Here is a 21,421-nt window from a genome sequence, read left to right on the forward strand (position 1 = left end):
CACACACAAATAATTAATAGAATCAAGATTCCATATGTATTTTAATTAAGATTTAATAGACACCAGGAAACTAAATTTACTGAAAAGTAAAACTGTTTCATATTTAAACAAGAATGACAAAGACCTTTTGCTGTTATCATTATTGAAACCTCATCAGAAGAATCTTAAAAGGATGCAGACCCAGAAGCTGCTTTAAATAACATTTTCAAAATACTTCAAAGAATACCCATAATCCATCAGAGCAATTGAATATACCCATTTGTTTTATAGCAGCTTTGTAGAAATGCTTGAAAAGATCCATCAACTTCTGAAGTTCCCTTAAAACAGTGGAGTTCCTTGATGCTCTTGTCCCCTTAAGGTTTAATTTTTTGCTTGGTTAGAGAAAATTCATATGTTGGCCAGCAACATGCAAGTAATACTATGCCTTCACCCTCTCTGTGAAGGGTTTTATTTATGTTTTGTTTTGTTTTGTTTTATTTATCACAGAAGAATTGCTGGTCCAGCCAGTTTGCTGCACCACACAATCCATGAAATTGGAAGAAAGAAGGTTTTAGACAATAACTTTTTCAATCACATTATCTGTATCATGATCTTCTTCTGTCTGAACAGTTACTGCGGGTGACTGCCCACACATATGCTGATGGTCTTTCCAATCCTGAAAATGAGCACAAAAAACAGACTGTGAATTGGAAGCAATTATTGAGTGAAGTAAAAGTACAGCAACATACAGCAGGGGAAGGGAATGCTACCGTTACATAATGGTATGTGGGGATGACCTTGGGAGACAGGGCAATATCATGCCACCAAGGGAACAGTCAAATAAAAGGCACCTTAGCCAGTAGCAGTAAAGTGGGTGGGGCAAGAGATGCAGAAGAGACCCTCCCTAGTTTTGGGGAAGCTGGGGGGGTGGGGAGAGAGAAGTACTTTCAGACTTGCAATATTCTATTAAGGAAACCTTTTAATAAGGTAGAATTAGCTCATCTGGTCATACTTCCTGTTTGTAAGGCTGATATCAGTTTGCAAATCTGAAAATACTTCTCTTCCCACCCTTCCTCTTTGCAGCTTCCCAAACTAGGAAGTCTCTCTTTGAACCTCTTACCCAGTCCACATTCTTCCTGTGAACCAAACTGCCTTTTATCTGATCATTCCCTTGGCTGAATCTTGTTGCCCTGTCTCCCAAGGTCATTCTCACATAGCATTACACACTTGATTTATTAATAAAGCATTACACACGATGACTCTCACATACTTGCATTCCCAAGTAATTCCTAAGCTCGCTTAGCAATTGGGTGCTAAAATCTTTGGTACGTTCCATCTTTCTTAAATACATATCCTAGACAAGTTGAAAAAAAGGAGAAAGCATGAACACCCAATGAAATTATCAAACTAAAAGAGAAATGTATTAAAATCCAAAATTAAATTGCACTAAATTGTAAAGGGCAGCAAAGCACCATATTTCTGAGTTAAACTACCCAATTAAAAAGACCCTGTAGTGGCAATGTAGAAAATCATTGTTATTCCAAGGAAGACATATTTTGATTTTTTTTTCCCCCATATCAACAAAGGTCTAGAAGTTTAGAGCTTATTCTGAGCTAACCTGCTTTTGTTTTTTTGCTCTTGTTTGCTGAATAAAGGAGAAAGGAGAGGGAATCTTCACTGCAAATCTGTGAAACTCTCAGACTTTTAGTTATCACTCAGAGTCAGATGCCACTCAGTCAATGTCAGGTCTTGCAATCTCATGACCACAGAAGCAGGACCATGAAGTCATGGTTCCAGGTTTCGATAGAAATCTTGGGGTGGTTGTGGTTTATTGGGAGTTTCTGCACAGAACTTAGCATTGGTTAATACTGTAATGTAAGCTGCTCAGAGATGCCTCATGGTGAGATGGGTGGCCAATAAATTTAATAAATAAATTAAATTGGGTACTATGGCTGCCCTTGGAGTATCTCTGCTGTTCCTATTATGGACCTCCTGACAGCTTGTAAGAGTTGGGGATCATTTTACTTGGTACGCATGCTTTATATGTTACCCTTTTAAGTTTGTTTCCTTGAATTAATAATACAACTTAAAATTGCTCATTGTCTCTGGATCCAAAAGAACCAATTGCTTGGGCATCTAATCATTGCTGAGAGACCCGCATTTCTAAAAGTGTTTTGCTTTTATAACAAAAGGTGAAAACCAAAAGGAATAAAAACAAGAGAAACTTCATCCTTCATATTTTTTAGAAGGGAAAATCACCCTTCTTTCTTGATTTAGTCTACGGCAGGGGTGTCAAACGCGATTTCATTGAGGGTCGTATCAGGGTTGTGTTTGACCCTGGGAGGGGCTGGGATGGGTGTGGCCAGCTCGACGTCTCGTGTCAGGGGGCACCTGTGGTGGCCCGAGCACTCTGCCAGCGAAAACAGGCTCCTGAACTCCGTTTTCAGCTGCAATGGCCTCCTGCAACCCTCTGCCTCCATTTTTACTGGCAGAGGCACCATGGGCCAGTCCTTTGCTGTTTCCAGAGTGACCCCGTGGGCTAGATCTAAGCATCCCGTGGACTGGATCTGGCCTGCAGGCCTTGAGTTTGACCCGCTTGGTCTAGGGATACAAAGTCTGGTCTACAAACCCAAGCAACCACTACATGGGATCAAAAATTGGGGTTTTCTTTAACTCTTTGCTAAACAGCTGGATTTTTCCAGCTCTAACCTAGTACTCCTAATATAATCATTGTTGGTTGCTCAAAAGTACTAGATCATACATGGGCACTTGCTTCTTCAGCTCTGCAGGACAACTGTATTCATAAGGGGTGTGATACCTTCCGTTGACAGAACGTTGAGCAGTAATTGACTTTATGGCAACCGGTGCATTCATTCATTGCCTCCCGGCCACAGTTTACACAGGATTGCTGTGAGATTGCAGGCAAAGAATACATGTTAAACGGAAGTAAAAGGAGGTTGCACATGATGTATAAAAAAAGAAGTTATATATAATTTCTGCCGCCCATGTACTGGTACAATTCTCTTAATACAGAAACTGGGCACTCTTCACAATGAAAACAACTTCTCTAACTTTTTTCTAGAATCAAAGATAGACCAAATTTATACTGATAATATGAAGTAGAAAATTTCATGTCTTTATCAGACTCTGGAAAGTATCTATTTGTCTCTGACTGTAATGGCTGCAGCAAACTGAGAAAATAGGACAACTTGCAGTGGACAAAAAAGCTCTGAAAAGCAAAAATACTATGTTACCAGCCATTCATGCATATATGATCCCATACACACATGCATTTGCAATTACTAGGAACTTTTGAGTGCCACTAATCTATGTTGTAAAAAGAAGATTTTTTAAAATTGTAATTTTATTAAAAATTGCAATTACAATGATAAATACAAAACTAAAAAATTAAAGAAAAAGAAACATTGAAAGTACAGAACAGAAAAATAGAAAAAAATAAGTATATACTAAGAGAAAAAGAAAATAAATATATAATGAAATTACTTCCCCCTTCCTCACAACAAGTATAAACAATTTTACTAACATCATCTTTGCTTAAAATACAACAAATAACCTCTTCTTCCCATATCCCATTTCTTCTCTATAAATAAATCCTTAAAATACCATCTACTTTTTAGCAAAGCCATCTTCAATTTGCCTTTTCTTCCCTGGAAATCCCAAGAATTGAGATTGCACAATGCAAAGTTGTTACCACTAGACCATAAAAAGGCCATCCTTATCCAAATGGACAGGAGAAAATGTAAAAAGGTCATATTTTTTTACAATAAGCATGCAAGCAGGAAAAAAAATATGAGGGTGCAACTGAATATGAGTACCGTATTATTACTTTTTGTCTCACGCTGGGGCAGGAACAAAAGCCTTCAAAAGTGTAGGCAATTTGGCATTTCTCAGTAGCTGTATGATTAAAACATTCTAACAGGAAAGATGTATCAAAGTCTAATGATTCTGAATTGTTAATAACAGAATGCGGAATGATGAATAGAGAATGAAATATAGAACAGCACGAGATTAAGGAACTGGCCTCAAGATAAGCCAGAACTTTTTTTAAGTTTACATGATTAATACCATCAATCTCTTATATTTGGGGTTTTATCATGATAGGAAACCTTGGGAATTTGGAAAAATATCATTTTGTTTTGTATTTCTAACCTGTCTGTTCAAACAGCTCATTCAAAACAAGAGGAGGAAGATGGATTTACAGCTCAATTAGCTTGCAACTCATATAATTGCTTAGGCATGATTGGTGTCTCTGTACAAGGTGAGTACAAGAAGGAATTGTGAATAAATTGCCCTGCTGCAAAGCATTAGAGAAATATGCAATGCAGAGAGATATATACTTGGTTTCAGACTCAATTGATTCACAATGATCAATACTAATTTGTTTGCACCTTCTGCCAATAAATTCTCTGCAAACTGAAGGACGGTGTCAGAGATTTCCCTCATTTCAGTGACTGTATGCAAAGCCAAGCCTCAGGGATGCAATCCAATGAAAACTTGTCATGGCATTCATAAAGAGCTCGGTAAATAGAGAAAGAAAAAAGGACTAGTAGAAAGGGAATAGCTGTGAAGCGGGAGACCTGAGATCAGATTAACTCTTCCTCAGAGGAATTTAGACTGACTCTTTGAAAAAAAAAATGTTCTGGGTTTTTTCCCCCCTCTATGCGGCTACTGCCAAAAAATATAAATAAAAGCACTTGGGGGAGCATGGTAGCCAAATTTCAAGGAAGATTATTTAAACATGGTTGCTCACCCATTTGGATAGGCAAACATAACTGGGGGGAGGTAGTCCTGCAAATAAGCTTGGCCCCATGCTGTGGAGAGCTTTATAGATAACCACCAGCACAATATAGTAAAGTCAAAAGCACACTGGCAACCAATGCAGTTCATGGAGCAAAGAAGTAAAATGTGTAGGTTGAAAGGCACTCATAATAGTCTGTACTGCTCCATTTTGTACCAACTGCAGTCTGCTCCCACCAAAGTGTTGGGGTATCACCTTCCGCTATTCATAAAGGCAATTCAGGGCACAGGCCACCCCCAGGTTCTCCCCCAGGGAAAGGCCCCAAAGCACCAGTTGGTAAAAGATCACCTTCTACCAGTTCAAAATAGACTGTAAAAAAACCACCAAGCCATACATTCCCATCTACCAGCTATCAGCGCACCACAATAATGGATGGTACACTGGCTTCTTCAAGACTTGGGAGCTAAAGGAAAGCGACAAGATGGATGCCAACCCTTTGTGGGAGATAAGTTGCTGTCTCAGGAACCAGGCCAGCTTAGCCACATCAGCATTAACATGCTCAATCTCACACCATTAGTCTGCTGCCACTGAGAAGCCACCATTCAGTATCAAAAAAAAAAAAAAAAAAGAACATGGAAATAGCTTGATAGTCCTTAGATACCATTCAGATTTAATCTTTGGGCTTACCTTAATAATAATTTCGGTTTTTCCATCAACATCTTCTGTATGCTGAAATAACTGACTCTGATACTGCAAAAATTGAAAAACAACATAAATTTCTTTTTACAAGTGCCTCATGCTGCTCTTGGAGGTATCGTTACAAAAAAGAGTTTTCTATTGGAAATATGGCTGTGTGGAGTGCTTGTATCATAAATATGAGTGAGGACTTATTTTATTTAAGTAATATTAAGGACTAAAGATACATCAAACTATATATTCTGTGTACTAAATTATACACTATCACTTATCTTTTACATAGGAAAGAAATGTTTGAGATAAAAGAAAGAGCTACATATATTTCAATTACTTCACAAATGTCTTTTGATATCGTGCTTAGAAACAAAGAAACAAAAACCCACAGCTGGAAATTGCACACCTGTAGCTTTGCTAGTCCAGAAGAAGAAGGCTTTGCAAAGAGAAGATAAAGTTTGTAGATGTTAGTAACCTCCTTCCTTGCCCAACACTTCATGTCTGCTGCCATTTAGGTCCCCACATCTCTATACTGACAAGAAATTCTGTTGTTTCTTTTGGTTTGTTATCTGCAAGCTAGCTCAACTATTTTGGGGGCCTATTTGGAGACTGTCATTATATTGAACAGATTTGCATTCTAATAGCAAAAAAATTCTTTAAAAAATTTCCATGTGATCATTTTTTCTGCGCTCAAACCGTTCCCTCTCACATTTTCATAGAAATAGAGAACAGCTGGAAGAGGCCACAAGGATCATTTAGTCCAACTTTCAGCATCCGTGAAAGATAGCTGTCTAATCTCTACTTAAATGCCTCAGGGAGTGGGAGACCCACAACGTCCACATGTACACCGTTCTGCTGTATGGATTTAAACACTGTACAATTTCCCCCAATATTTAACAAATCTAAGCAGCTGCAATGCTTACACATTAACCAATTCAACCAATTCAACATTTGTTGAAATCACTACATACCATACTCTCTTTAACAATAGGTGGTGATATATATTTTTAAAATAAGTAATAGGCACAAATCCAAGAATGCAGACGTAAAATGGCAGGTATAATTAGCAATAAAAGCCAACTGACATGTCCCAGCAAAGGATAGTTCATTGAAACTATTGGTACCTTCTTACAAAGCTCTCTGCACTAAAAGCAAATTGATATTATAGAAAATAAGAAATGTTCAGCACCCAGATTTAGTTCTGACCATAGCATATCTAACATTCAATGTTTCTTTCTTTCTGAGGAATAGTTCTTAACTTTTATTAAATGGCTAGAAACCAATGTAAAGATATTCCCAGCTGCCTCCAATCTCAAACACTATGAAAGAAAGTCCTTACATCTTTAGATGTTTGAGTAAGAATTAAATCTTACTCAAACATCTAAATAAAAGAGCGACCTATTGAAGCAACTTAACAGCTGTAAAGCAGTGAGCTTAAGCCAACATACATGGTGATCAAGTGACAAATATGTTCTTAAGGACTGCCTTGGAAGAGGAAATAATGCCTAGCCAAGGGAGAACCCAGAATCATCTGGCCTCAGTCAGAAAGGAAGTAAAGTGAGCATCTTTCCTAGGCAGCAGGTGAAGTACAGTTGTTGAAATCCATGCCTCCTCCCTCCTAGGTCCTAGAAAGCCCAAACAAAGAAGGCTCCAGGAATTAATGCAGAGAAAGCACTTGAGGACAAGAGTGGGTGGACACAGGGCTCCTCAGGTGATTCATCTAAAAGCACTGCGGGGGGAGAGAGAGATGCCCGGCTTGGTGGCTATATAAGCAGGCTCACTTTCATTCCCAGCACTGCTTGTAACTGAACTTGTGCCTTGCCTCACCACACTGTGAATTCTTAACTGAGCAACTGAATTCTGGATGCTCCTCGACTTTGCCACTTCATTGCTCCTTGAACTCATCATTTGGAGAATCTAGTTTTGACCCAAGTTACAGATATAATCCGTGTTTGTAGCAAAGGCCTTTCCTTCTCTACTTCCCTCCTGTCTCGAGTCTAGATCCGACACTGCCCAGCCTATAGAATTCATAACTTGCTACTATAAATGAAATAGACATGATTTAATACTTTCGATAGAAAACTACTGATAATTTCTAATTTCTAATGTGGTTGCAATCCTAATACTATGGGGAGAGCCCTGGTGGTGCAATGCTTAGAATGCAGCATTGCAAGCCGACTCTGTCCACAACCAGGAGTTCAATCCTGATGGGGCTCAAGGTTGCCTCAACCTTCCAACTTTCCAAGGTCGGGAAAATGAGGATCCAGATGGTTGGGTGTCATATGCTGACACTGAAAACTACTCAGAGAGTGCTGTATAGCAGGGGTCTCCAACCGTGACAACTTTAAGCCTGGAGGACTTCAACTCCCAGAATTCCCCAGCCAGCTTTGCTGGCTGGGGGATTCTGGGAGTTGAAGTCCTCCAGGCTTAAAGTTGTCAAGGTTGGAGACCCCTGCAGTGTATAGCACTATGGAGCAGTAAACAAGTCTAAGTGCTATTGGGTATTAATGTATAAAGTCTTCCAGTATTTAGGATCATGGCATATAAAGAGATTCTCCTCCTGTAAATTCCTCTCAGTACCCTAAAATAATCTTTGGAAGGCTTACTCTGGATATTCTCCAATGGTGTAAATAGACCCTCAATAGTGTGGTAGGCCTGAAAGATTTTCCACTGTCTTCTGAATGACAGAGAAACATTTTTATTCTTGCAGAATGTTTAGCAATGTGTTACTTTATACACTACTGTGATATTTCAACTTCCTTACTACTGCTTGGACTGTTGTTTGATTGATTGTTGTTTGATTGATGTTATTATCTACCTTATTAATTTTATTTGACTCTTTTATGTAGAAGCTTATTTACAGTATATGTCACTATAAACTATTTTGGTGATGTTTAATTGGCAAATGGTATATAAATTGCACAAGGGAGGCGCAGTGGTTAGAGTGCAGTACTGCAGGCTACTTCTGCTGACTACCAGCTGCCTTATATTTGGCAGTTCAAATCTCACCAGGCTCAAGGTTGACTCAGCCTTCCATCGTTCCGAGGTGGGTAAAATGAGGACCCAAATTGTTGAGGGCAATATGCTGACTCTGTAAATGGCTTAGAGACGGCTGTAAAAGCATTGTGAAGTGGTATATAAGTCTAAGTGCTACTGCTATAAATACTTTAAATAATTAAGTAAATAGTACTTTTTATGTATCTATTATGCATTTTAGAAGAGTTTCCTTTAAGCTGTCTCAGATCTGAAAATATTTCTGTTTGAACATAAATCCTAGGAGTTCTAATTATTTGGGTTATGTTGCTCTGAATGCAATAGAAGAAATCCAACACATTGTTTTAGAATGTATACTGCAGATCAGAAAGGATGCTACCAAAAGCCAAAATCACTATATGGTTGCCACTCTGAAATTCACCAAGAGAGACTATAGTAATGACTACATCCATATCGTCACTGTGCCATGCACCGGGGGTGGGAGTTTTTCTCTTTCAACAGTGTCAAAAGCAGCATAGGTAGTTTTAAAAGATGGCTATAAGACATTTGGGGCTAAGATGGATTCTTTTCTTGAAACCCTATTTATTACCTCTTTCCTTTCTGCATCAGCTTGAAGTTTTGCTTGGGAAACAGCAGCTTCTCTGTAGGAAGAGCTGGCCTGCTTAGCTTGTTCGATCAGCGTCTTCAGCTGCCGAGCTGTGTTAAGCAGAGAATTGACAGTCTCCTCTAGGTAAAGCCAGTTCCGTTGTTCTGTCATTTCAAGTCCATTCATCACAGAAGAGGACATTGTCTTAGTGGGGGTAGCAGGTGGCACCGCCAGGGCAGGGAGTGAGGTCAACACTAAAAAAACCAAAAACCCAGAGAATGAGGTTGATCCACCAGTAACTCTGCTTCAAAATTGTCCAGATCCATCCTCTTTTGCCTTTGCCTAGTTGTCATCCACAGCCAAGCAATTTGGTTGTGGTACAGAGCCTGGCAGCAGATTAAGACTCTTAGTTCCATTCGGTTCAGAAATCAATAATTTAAGATGCTGCCACTGAGTGTTTCATCACAGTAAAGTACTGGTAATTTCTGGTTGCATTACAAATCGCCATTACAAGAACATTTGAATATTTGAGATTTTCAACGGTTTCTCTTTTATGCAGTAGCTTTTTTTTTTTTTTTACTAGCCCAGGGATCCGGAAGCAGGACGTATATGCTTTTAATACATCTTAGAACTGAAGCAAGCCATAGTGCCAAGCAGACTGTAACAATTGCAGTGGACCCTATCAACAGTTTAACATGGAAGTCTCCAAACTTGAGTTGAAGTCCTCAAGTCTTAAAAGTTGCCAAGTTTGGGGACCCCTGGTTTAAAATAACCAACCAGCTTTATGGATGCCACAGATTCTTTTAGCTATATCCAAAGTCAATAGGCTCCCAAAACTCCAGAGGACCAGCACAAGTCCCTTTAGACTTTAGGCATCCCACGCACAAGCACACAATGGGTAGCATTCAACAATTGTTTTTCACACACTTCCCCAGGTCTTCTCCTAGTCCTACTATTCATTCTAGACCACGATACTTTCTGAGCCCTAGTGCTAAAGAAAAGTTTTAGTGTCTCCTGGCCCTTGGCTGCTTCCAGTAGTTCTATTTCCACCACCAACAACAAAAACACACCTCCCTCTCACTCCCAGAACAACTTCAACACACCAACAACTCTGCCACAACAACATACACACCGCTGCTGTTCTCTCAGCTTTTCTACCTGCTGGTTGCTGAGGAGCTGGGTTGGCCAGGGAGAGGTCTTAAAGAGGCAGGGCACCATCAGCCTAGATGCTAGCCAACTTTCAGGAAGTCTGGCCTCTCACAATGTACTAATGAAATCCACCTCCTTAAGGGAGGGCAGCAATACACACCCCACGTATTCAGTTGTGTGTTTTTTTCAATCTTTGCAAATCCAGTTCTTCTAGTTTTCCACCAAGTCAAAATTTGTGGGAGCTACTAAATCTATGTAGAATGTTTCTTTCTTTCACTACTTCTCATAAGTGGTGGTGGTAGTGGGATCCAGGACTGAGGTGGAATCCAAGATTGCAGAGGGATCCACAATACCTGGCACCTGAGAGGCAGATGGGACAGACTGAGAGGCAGTCACTGCTCTGCAGAACACTGGAGAGAAATCCTCATGCAGGGTCAGGCTGGGTTAGAATCAAGAGCAAAAAGATGGTGAATATCAGTTAGGGCAGCAGAGGCCATGGAAGGTGGGGGGGCCAAAGGGACATAGATGTAGGGGTGAAGTAGCCCTCTAATTATTCCATCACTCTTGCACCCTTATCTTGTCAAAATCTTTCTAAAATCTCACTGTATTCATGTAGGAACTATTTGTTATACCATACTGTATAAAAATACAATATGGTATAACTAACAGTTTCATGGCATCTCTGTGTGAAGTTTTCCACCTCCTCCTAAGCCAGCAATTCATCTCTAAACCAAGGAATTAGATTGTGGGGGAAGGGCTGGGAGGGTTTGGAGCTATGACCTAGATATTCCCAGAGAATCAGTGTTCTTGGTCAGTCAAGAGAGCTCCATTAACTTTTCAGAACAGGTCAAATCAATAGTCCCCATCCTGAGGAAACTGAAAGCTATGAAAACTGTACCTGAGCTGGCAGCGGCCTTAACACAACCACTATCAGGTTATAATGGTTCCCATCTCCAAATCCGCAACCATCTGGCCTGTGTAGAACAACAGCTCTAGCATAACATAGCACTTGGATTGGATCCTTGACAGTGCTGCATTCACAACCAAGGTTATTTTCATCCCTCCATCTATAATTCCCACTCTTTTCCTCCTACATGAGGACATCAGCAGAGGACCTCAGTAGCACCCTAGCACACCTACACCACCCAGGTGATTTACTATTTTCCCGAAATATGCGTGTATTTACTTCCATGCAGAAAAGTCCTGAAGTTATATAACTTAACAATGTGGGGATTATTTTAGAGACAAAAGAAGACTTACCAATTTTGGGGTGAGAAGTTGGCAAAGCTGCTTCGGGGAATGAGGAGATCTGACAACTGTCTTGATAACTTGGATAGTGAGGCTCTGGATGATTGACCTGACAAGGTTGCTGCTGAAGGCTTGTATCTTGCACTGTTGAGAAAAGTCAGAGTCTAAGGGAACCGGCTCGGATGTTGCATCTTGGAAGTTCACAAAAGGTAAGAAGACATTAAGGAAAATAGGACACTTCTGGAAAAGGAGTTTAGCAAGAAATATTGTTTCTTACAAGATCAAAATGTGCTCAAAGTTCCTGCATTTACTGTTTAATTGAAATAGATTTCAGCTTCAACATTAATGATTAAAACTGGAATCAAGGGAACTGGTAATCTCAAAATGAAAATACCAGCGAGATGGTCAGAAATAAAATGATTTTGTGATACATAAATCCACCCCACCACTGGGTAATTTAAAAAGAAGCACGCAGTACTTATCCTTAGGCAAGACAATGTGTCAAGGATTGCAGACTTGTATGTATTCGTGAGGGGTTTCTCCCTCATTCTTTGTTATAATTTTAAAAATGCCTCACATAAAAGATTCCTAATAATATTTAAATCTATATTTTACCCATAAAGGAGAATATTGTACCTCAGGGTTCAAAGGAGGGGACCTTGGTGCTCTCTGAGCTTGGTTGTTTTCGGCAGACATTTCCTGCACCAATGATGTTACCTAGTTTGGGTAATGAAACATCTGCAAGGAAACAATCCAGCTCAGAGAGGGCCCCTTTTCCAGCTGTTTAAAACATGCCTATATTTTGAACGTAATGCAATGTATTAAGTATATCCCCTTGGGTGGCTTTTTTGCAAACAACCTTTTTGGACGGTGTTAAGCCATTCTTAATCATCTAGAAAAACGAACACGTCCTAAAACAGACAGAGAAACAGCCCATTAATACAATTCTGTCTTGTGAGGATTTATCTTTATTTATTTCCCTCCTTTATTATTTTTATCAATATTTCAAGTTGGAAAATAAAGCCAATGTTCTTCTTCCTCCTATTTTCTCCACAAAAAAACAATCCTGTGAGGTTGGGCTGAGAGAGAATGACTGGTCTTCAGTTATCCAGCCAGCTTTCATGCCTAATGAGGGAGGGACTAGAACACAATCTCGTTTCTAACCTTAAACGCTACACCAGGGGTGTCCAACCTCGGCAACTTTAAGACTTGTGGACTTCAATTCCCAGAATTCCTCAGCCAGCAAAGCTGGCTGAGGAATTCTGGGAATTGAAGTCCACAAGTCTTAAAGTTGCCGAGGTTGGACACCCCTGCGCTACACCATTCTGTTTGCTTTATTTGTTTTCTTCTAGCCTGTAACAACAACAACAACAACAAACAATAAAGAAACCTAGATGAAAAGATGAAGAAAAATCAAAAAGCTAGCTAGACCAATGAGCAATCATATTTAATTTGACATGAGAGGATGAAGATTTATTTGATCATCCGAATGCATGGGGGCATTACAACAGCAGCGTTAGACCAAATAACTCCACCCAAGGGAGAGAATTAAAGGAAACAAGCCCAGTGGACAAGAGTGGCAACCAGAAGCAAGAGATGTCAACTTTAGGCTATTTGCAGAGGCAGCATTCTCTGAGCTCTCAGGACAAGGAAATTGCCGAACAAAAACAAAAGTGTGTGTGTGTGTGGGGGTAGTGGATTATTGTGCCCTGCAATAAAACAAAAAGAATCTCGGGAGTTAGCAAAACAGAAATAAATACACACTGACTGGACCAATTGGCATATGAAATAAACCGCCTTCCAAGAGCAAAATCAAACATGTGACAGAGCATCAGGGCATATTAAGTCCACTGTCCTACAATTTCATCTAGGGCTAAAGGTATTGCAAAGAACAGCTAGAGATATATTGTCAGTGACCCTGAAGATCTAGAAAAGAAGCTCAAGAACAGATGGTGGTTTCATCCATCTTTGCAGCCTAGGGAAGAGGGCTGAAAACTAAATACTGCAGATTACTGAAGAGCTATGCAAGCAACATCAAGAGAAAAGGTCCATTATTATCTGGGCGATAAACTGTTGACTTGAAATGGATTGCAGCTCATAAAGATTTGTAAATAAGTCTTTAGCCAAAGCTGTGTAAACTTGATTGGAAGAACTTTAAATTGAGGGCAGATTAAACCCTGAAGTAAGATGTAGGATTAATTCTTGTGTGATCTAGAAGGAAGTAGAGTGAAGCCTTAATGGTGCCTATTAAACTACTCAATAGTAAAATCAGGAAGAACATTGGCCCATAAAGTTCACAGGCTTTGTTGTCTATATCCTAATGCCAACAGCATAGGAAATAAATAAAATGAACTTAAATGTTTAATACAGGAATGCAACTGAAGTTTAATAGGTATAATAGAAGCAAATGATTTCCAGTATAGAAGTAAAACCACTGAAGAATACCATCTATTCAAAAGGAACAGAAACAACGAAAAGGGAGAAAGAATAGTACTTTATGTAGCAAGTATTCACATCTGTTCAGAAATCCAGGTAAACAAACTTTGTGGCATCATAGTCAGCTCTTGGGTTAAAATAATGGAAGAAGCAAATAAAAGCAATATTGTAATAATGTCTATTATTCTTGCCCAATGAAGGAAAAAAATATGGATGCTGTTTTAGAAAAGCAAATTGCAGATCTTTCAAAGCAAATTGCAGATCTTCACCCTGGCAGCCCAAAGTTGTTGGAGCGTAAGAAGGTTATTGGAGAGCATGATGGATGACTCTTGGAGATGGCTGTGTCCCATTGGAGAAGTCACATCCAGGGGGTGGGGGGAAGACCAGGTTCAAGGGGGAAATGCATGATGTAATTTAGTATTGGCTGCATCCAGCTTACGCCAACATGGCCACTTCTAATAAATCAATTTTCTTTTTTCTAAGATGCGGCTAGAGACTTTTGATTTGAATGGGGGTGGATTTGCTGGAGCCCTGACAGCCATCTTGTTTTGGCAATGAGTCAATCAGATCATAGTAGGATTCATTTATTGATATCATGTATTGAAGCTGAGAGGACATTTGTCAATGTGTTACATGATCAAGTTGGTTGGGTTTTTTTGTGTTCTTTCATTTAGTGAGCTTGTAATAAAATTAAAGTAATGGTGCAAAGAGTTGACTGGTCACCCAGAAAGCGATGTAAAATAGTAGTATTAAGTGAACAAGGCTACAGTTATAAAGAAATTAGAAGAAAAATTGGTGGAAACTTAACCAAAGGTGGCATTTCTACATTTCTGAAGAGGTATAAGGAGACTCAGTCATTACAAAACCACACTGGTAAAGGCAGGAAAAGGTGTACAACAGCAAGTGATGATCGAAAAATTAAGACTGCCTACGTGACAGAAGAAAATCATTTGGGTGTATACAAGATGAAATGGTGCAATGCAAAGTGAAGTTGAGTGCAAGGACTGTTTAGCACAGACTGCAGGAATTTGGCTTAAAATCTAGAATTCCACAAAAAAAGCCACTTTTATCTCTCCAACAAAGGTTGAAAAGACTAAACTGGGCTAAAACCCATGTTATCTGGACAGAGGAACAATGGGACTGTTATTTGGAGTGATGAGACCAAGATCTCCTGTTTGGTAGTGATGGCATAAAATACATAAGGAGACACGTTTCCCAAAAGGTTTCCACAATTTTGGCCACTACTGTAGATGAGCCCAAGCAGAACTGCAGAGCCATCTCTCTGGATTGTTTTGATTTAAAACCCTGCCTTGGAGGGTTTGGGGTCAATAGCTTAAATGGCCCTTTCCAACAATATAATCTGTGGTTCATTCCTGAGGCTGGGCAATTGATTGAAGCAACTGCTTTGCACTGCAATCTCATACACCTGTATCCAAGAATAAATCCCACTGCACTAATCAATAGAATTTTCTATTTTTGTGCTATTAATCACATTTTTTTATCTTCTTTCGTCACTGCCTGATTCCTCCTTCTAAAATGTAGGTTTAAAGAAGTATCCCAATCATATATGGATGTGGATTTGTCTTACTCACCAGTGGTACCAGTGAAAACATCACCTTGGGATGGACTTTCTGAGATAATAGCTGTGGCCTCCACAGCTGCTGTACGATCAAAGGTCAAAGTGCCCGAAGTTGTAATCTGTCCTGAAGGAGTCACAGTGACTAAAAAAATGATGAAAATATTTTCAGAATTAAGTAGAATGCTAATACTTAGTGATCAAGGGATCTCCCCAGTTTTGTTTCTAACCAACAGAAACACCCCACTGAGCTTTTAGATATAACTGTCCAAGAACAATCATACTTTTTCTCTGACTGAAAGAAATGGAGCAAGCCAAATTAATAAGGCTAAAAGCTTCCCAGTTTAACACAATAAAGAGACAGCTCGGGGCAAAAAAGAACATATTTTATTAAGATGGAAAGCAAACATTAAAATTAAATACAGAGGATAAGACTTTAAGTAATATTTGCAATGTTGATGTTATTACTCAAATTATAACCATCAGCTAGTAAATAAAGATCAAACAAGGATTAAGGGCACCAAAAGAGAAATTTAAGATGATTTGCAATTTATACTAAAGTGACAAAGATGAAAAGGAGGAAAGGCTGTTTCTTACAAAGTGTACAATGACCACTGAACATTGAATTGTTTTTGAAATGGATTTTTTTTGACATTTTAAAAACAATGTTAAATGACTGTTAGGATTCATTTGTGAACATTTGGAGCCCTTACATGTGGTGGCAGCAGTTCCAGGAAGCAGGGTGATGTTTTGGGGAGAATCCTTCTTCACTGGAGTTGTAGGCAATTCATTCTCTTTTTTTCTTCTTTTATAGGGGACAAACAGTCTTATGGGACCACTCTGATAAAGAGAAAGCAACCACTGTCAGAATATGGCAATAATTCTTTCTGGAGATAGAATTAATGTTTGTTCGTTTTTTGCTAGTTGAAATAATCTAAACTTTGTATCAATTGCCTCAGCAAAGAAAATAAAAGTGACATCTTGACACAATGAATCTAACACAGGATCTAAAAGATTTCTATACTGCAGACAAAGGATCCCAGTCCAAAGCCATTCACACCTATCTTCTTACATCCACATTCTGATAAATATAAAATCCTTTCATTATAAATATTATCAGACAACTAGCTAAATGCTCAGTTACTACTGCTGTCATGCCTTACATGAGAAACTTCAATAATATTCAATATATTGAACATTATTGAATAATATATTGAATAACATATTGAATATTTCAATTTAAATAATATATTATTTTTATTCAGTAAAAAGGACAGCTCTGATAATGTACTCCAAATTATTTTCATTTCATGTTAAGACTACAGATTCTTTAAAGGAACACAGTGTTAGTGAAATCTGAGAATTTTAAGGGCCCAATGTTTCTCTAAGACTAGTTTTTCATGTACTGACTCTGAATTTCCCCCCAATGAGCTACTTTCAAGTGTGGTGGACTACAACTTCTCTCACTGCTTGCTCTGGGTCTGATAGCTACTGCAGTTTAACAAAATATAAAATACTGTACGCTGATTGGTTACAATCGACAAGAAGTGCAGTTCAGCAAATTTAGAGTACATCTGGATAGGGAAGCGATCTGTTTTACTGAAAGAGTAACGTTTTCCTTTTAATGCTTCTACACTGCGGAGTCAACTTTCTCTTGAAATTCCTGCCTGCCAATGCCTAGTACCTTTACAATAATGACCAAACATCATGCCAAATATTTATTTATTGCTAGCACTTCTATGCCACTTCAATCAGAAAAAAACTGCCCAATAATAACGGGGTGTGTGTGTGTGTGAGGGTGCGTGTGAGATGGATTTCTAAAAGGGAGAGAGAGCCTTTCTATGTTTGGAATATCCTTCCCAGAGAGACTCAAGTGGCACCCACAATGACCTCATTTCAGTGTCAAATGAAGACTTTTTTCAATTTCCCCAGGATCTTTAGGCTGCAGTTTAAATCATATAGTTTTAGATTTTGGTAACTGCTCTGCTCAGAGGTGGGATTCAACCGGCGATACTACTGGTTCGGTGATTATGTTTTGCGCGCGCATGTAAAATAACCTTAGGCTGTGCCACCCAGACAGCTGAAAAGCGTTGTGCGCAGGTGCGCAGTGTTCGAAAAGCCTCTTTTCCCCTGCTTTTTCAACCTCCACTGTGCCGCGCAAAGCAGCTGAGGTTGAAAAAGCAGGAAATAAAGGACAGCCAAGAGCCCGGGCGGGCAGGTGGGCTAAACAGCAGCAAACACAGATTCTGTGTCTGCTGCTCTTCAGAGCTACCGGCTCTATAGAACCGGGCAGAACCAGTAGCATCCCACCCCTGGCTTTGCTGCTGCCTAGTTTGTAGGCGCTTTTACTTTGAATTTTACTTGATTCACCTGATAAGTTTAAATTTGAATTGTTCTTTTTTTATTATGAAAAAATGACTATAAATGGATTACTGGGTTGTTTAAAAGGTTAATAAATAAATCTAATCCATCTAATCACAAAATAACGTAAGCAGAGAAAAACCCATGATCAATAACATTACAACAGAATTCCCAGTACCCATAGCGACAATCTCTCTATTCCATAGGTAATTTTCTTTTACTCCTGAGTCCCTAAAGGCTCTGCAGAATAATCAGATTTCCAATAAATTCCAAAACGTAGTAAGGAAAGAAGCCAATATCATGGAGGTGGGGGAAAGTAAACTGTTCAAGAGGAGGGAAGTTCCCACAGGGAATGCTAGTTTCTGAGTGCCCTCTCACCATACCACAAACATTGAGTTAAACCCCACAGATTTTTAAATACATGTTTAAAACAACCAGTGGATGTTTATTGTTCATAATCTACTACTCAAACTAAGTAAAATCTGATAATAATTTGTTTTATCTAAAAGCCTGCTACTGCAATACTTAAGAGGAGTATATCAGTTGGAAGTAGTGATAGGATCCTATTTGTTTCCTTGCTGCCCTTCCCTGTCTGACAAAGGAGCTTTCAGGCCACTGTATTTAGAAATCATCTCTGTGTGATAACCAGCATGTAATAGTTCGGCACATCATCAAGTAATCCAAGCAAGCAGTTGTTACGACTCACCAAACTCATGTCATCACAACACGCAGCGCAAGTGCATGAGGCCGCATGGGGATTTAGTATTCCATCCTGGAATAGAATTGATGGGAAAGAGCAGTATTAGGAATCTTACATGCACAAAGATGGCAAGACATATTAATTCCCACAATGGAAGAATGGATGGTAAAGATGATAAAGTTGGAGAAGGTGGCAAAAGTTTTAATGAAAGAGAAGAATCTATGTAGTGTTGTTGTCACTTGGAAATTGCTTCTGGACTTTGTGCTCGAAACTGAGGGGGGGGAAATGAAACTTTGAACTTAGGTTTTGATAACCAGATTGACTTTGTTGTTATGGTCTGAAATGTAAGGCAAAAAGTTAATGTTGTAACTTTTACAGTGTGTATTATACTGCACTGAAAAAAGTTGAAAGTCACTACTTTTTTTTCTTTCTCTTTGAAGTTCTCTTCTTTCTTCTCCTTCCTTCTTCATCATTCCTGATTTTTTTGTTTCTATTTGTATTTATTTTATAACAAACTTTAATAAAAACATTAAAACCGGAAAAGAGCAATATTAGGTTGAAAAAACTGACACCCATCCAGCATTAACACAAAGAAGCCCTTCCTAGCTCTCCAAGCACTGACAGCTTGGTTGGCACACTGCTTTAAAGTAAAACTAACCAACTAATCTAGTATCCTATCTTGTGATCCTGTCCCCTCACCTCTGTGTCTACCACTGTCATGCATACATTCGCCAGATGTGGTAGAACCACAAATAATGCAAATAGGGAGCTTTCTAAAGTACAGGCAATTTATGAAATGGTGTCATGAAATATAACTGTGGTGAAAAGAACACTGGATATGAAAGGATGCTACTACCAGAAACTTTACAGTAGTTAGATTTTCTTTTCTTTTCTCTCATCTCCCATGTTCAATATATTGCTTATTAAATCCTTCTCTTTTCCTGTGTTTTAAGAGAATAAAATGCCGGATATTTATATATGCATAAAGGGTGTCTTACTAAAGTTTTCCATTGCTTCTCTGACTCCCACATATATCTTCTAGTAACTTTTATCCTAAGCTTGCTGGAGGTCTTCTCCATTTTCAAGAAATACATTATATAAACATAAGTACAAATACAGCACATGATGAAACTCTTTCAAATGTCATAGTCCATTTGTGTTGATTTAGGAATCAATCCCACTGAATTCAGTAGGACTTATTGTGGCATATGTGACAATAGGAAGAGAAAGATGCTAAGGAATCTTACATGAATAAGGCACTGTATTGGCCTCCCAGCATAACGGATACTTCTTTTCCAGTCTTTGCTACTGGCTCTTCCAGCCATAGCTTCAAATTCAGTGGGGCTGTACCAGTTGTCCCCTTGCTTAATACAGCGACCTCGACCACCTAGTCCAGGATAAAACAAAGCAATAACTCCTGCTTAATAATTGCTTTATACAAATGAGGCTCAGAAGAGTCTACGAAAAGCTTTCCCTACAAGCTGCAGACTAACAGTTCCCTTCCCACTAAAAAAATGCCTTCCCAATATACTCTTAATGGTTTTGCAAAATGGAGCCTTCACTTTCATGATGATATAAGTGCCAATTTTCCTTTCCCATTCACAGCTAAGCGCAACACTGAGATGAATAACATGCAGGCTAGAAAAGAATTTCTTCTGGGCCCTTCATCCACTTTTAATTGCTAACATTGTTAATGATTTGGCCTGCTGTGTATAAATGAACTTGATATGAAACATGTACCATATATAGAAACATGAGCAAGTAGCTATCATTTAGATGGCTTGATACATGCAATGACTTGTATCCAAGTTAGTATTTTCTCCCTTTGCTCTCACAACAGACTGGGTGGAATTGTGGAGGACAGGAGAACAGTGAATATAGGCAGGGAAATTCTTAAGTTATATTCCACATTTGCACTGCTATCCAATTTAAAAACAGATCCTTTCATAACTCTAAGATTGACTTTGCTCCAAATTTATTGAAAAATTTAACTCTGAGTAAAAATCAATGTTTAATCTTAGCAGGTTAAAATTTTTGGTGGGTTCTTAATCACTCAGATGGATCAGAAAAATATAGCCTAAAATTCCTCACCTGAACCAAGTCGGTTTTTGTACAATATCCCACTGATATTTCGACATCGCACAGGCAGTTCATTATCATACACTGAAGGGTCCCAGTTATATTTTGTCCCACTTTTTTCTTGACCAGATGTTAACTGAGTAGTGGGGGACTGAGATCCTTCAAATAAAAGGAAAGGTAAACCAAGTCTTAACATACATTAGATTTGAATGCCAAAACTGTGGTCCTTAAAATGATAGGTAGACAATAAAAAACCAAAGAGAACAACTTATTCCTTTAATAGTTAAAAGAAGAAAAATGAATATTAAATCCTTTCTAAATAACAAATCAATTGCCTGATTTTTGAAATATGGAATCCATGTAGAAAGGATTTACATTGTCATTATCTGCTATACTTTTACTATTCTTCTCAAGAAACAATAGCACTGATAAGGAAATATCTGCATCTTATAAATTCCATGTCATCTCCATACCTCAGCTATTACTGAAGCAACACAGGATGCTTACTTGTTTATTTCTTTACTTAAATAATAGGGCTTATAGACTACTCCAATTAACCAACCTGAGCAGCATACAATTTCCTAGTATGTAAGTGGGATTAAACATAAATATGAAACAAATTAAAAACAACACTATATATTACAATTACATAAAACTGGGAAATGTATTCAAAATAAACAACAAATAATCCATCATCTGGAAGGATTGCCATAATGACCCAGCCTCCCTTATTGACCAAACAGCCATGTTATCATCCTTAAGGCTAGAAGGAAGGGGGCGGATTACATGTCAGAGGGATTCTATTCCAGAAGAGGGGAACAGTGACTGAAACACATTGTTTGTATATTACAGTATACAAACTGG

At 38.7% G+C, this 21,421-nt stretch overlaps 1 protein-coding gene and 1 long non-coding RNA gene across 5 annotated transcripts in view; both read right to left on the minus strand.

Moving 5' to 3' along the window:
- LOC148133280 (uncharacterized) overlaps positions 1–21,421 on the minus strand; it is a 265,114-nt gene that overhangs the window by 187,325 nt on the left and 56,368 nt on the right. The gene's annotated exons all lie outside the window — the stretch shown is intronic.
- DEAF1 (DEAF1 transcription factor) overlaps positions 1–21,421 on the minus strand; it is a 26,739-nt gene continuing 5,318 nt past the window's right edge. Inside the window, exons 4-14 of one of the 4 annotated variants that reach the window (XM_087950783.1) lie at positions 20,570–20,716; positions 19,726–19,865; positions 18,485–18,550; positions 16,131–16,257; positions 15,434–15,562; positions 11,418–11,549; positions 9,012–9,262; positions 5,426–5,488; positions 2,798–2,887; positions 1,250–1,333; positions 401–655 (exon numbers count right to left, since the gene is read on the minus strand). In XM_087950783.1, coding sequence (XP_087806909.1) covers positions 551–655; positions 1,250–1,333; positions 2,798–2,887; positions 5,426–5,488; positions 9,012–9,262; positions 11,418–11,549; positions 15,434–15,562; positions 16,131–16,257; positions 18,485–18,550; positions 19,726–19,865; positions 20,570–20,716 — 1,334 coding nt within the window. In that variant the 3' untranslated portion in view covers positions 401–550. Of the gene's footprint in view, positions 656–1,249; positions 1,334–2,740; positions 2,888–5,425; positions 5,489–9,011; positions 9,263–11,417; positions 11,550–15,433; positions 15,563–16,130; positions 16,258–18,484; positions 18,551–19,725; positions 19,866–20,569; positions 20,717–21,421 lie in introns of all 4 variants that reach the window. The other 3 variants (XM_026668215.2, XM_026668216.2, XM_026668217.2) reach the window with 3 other exon arrangements.

This window comes from Notechis scutatus, chromosome 1 (assembly GCF_049901735.1).
Source record: "Notechis scutatus isolate UNSWTSFEM ecotype Mainland chromosome 1, rNotScu1.2, whole genome shotgun sequence".
Lineage (NCBI taxonomy): Eukaryota > Metazoa > Chordata > Lepidosauria > Squamata > Elapidae > Notechis > Notechis scutatus.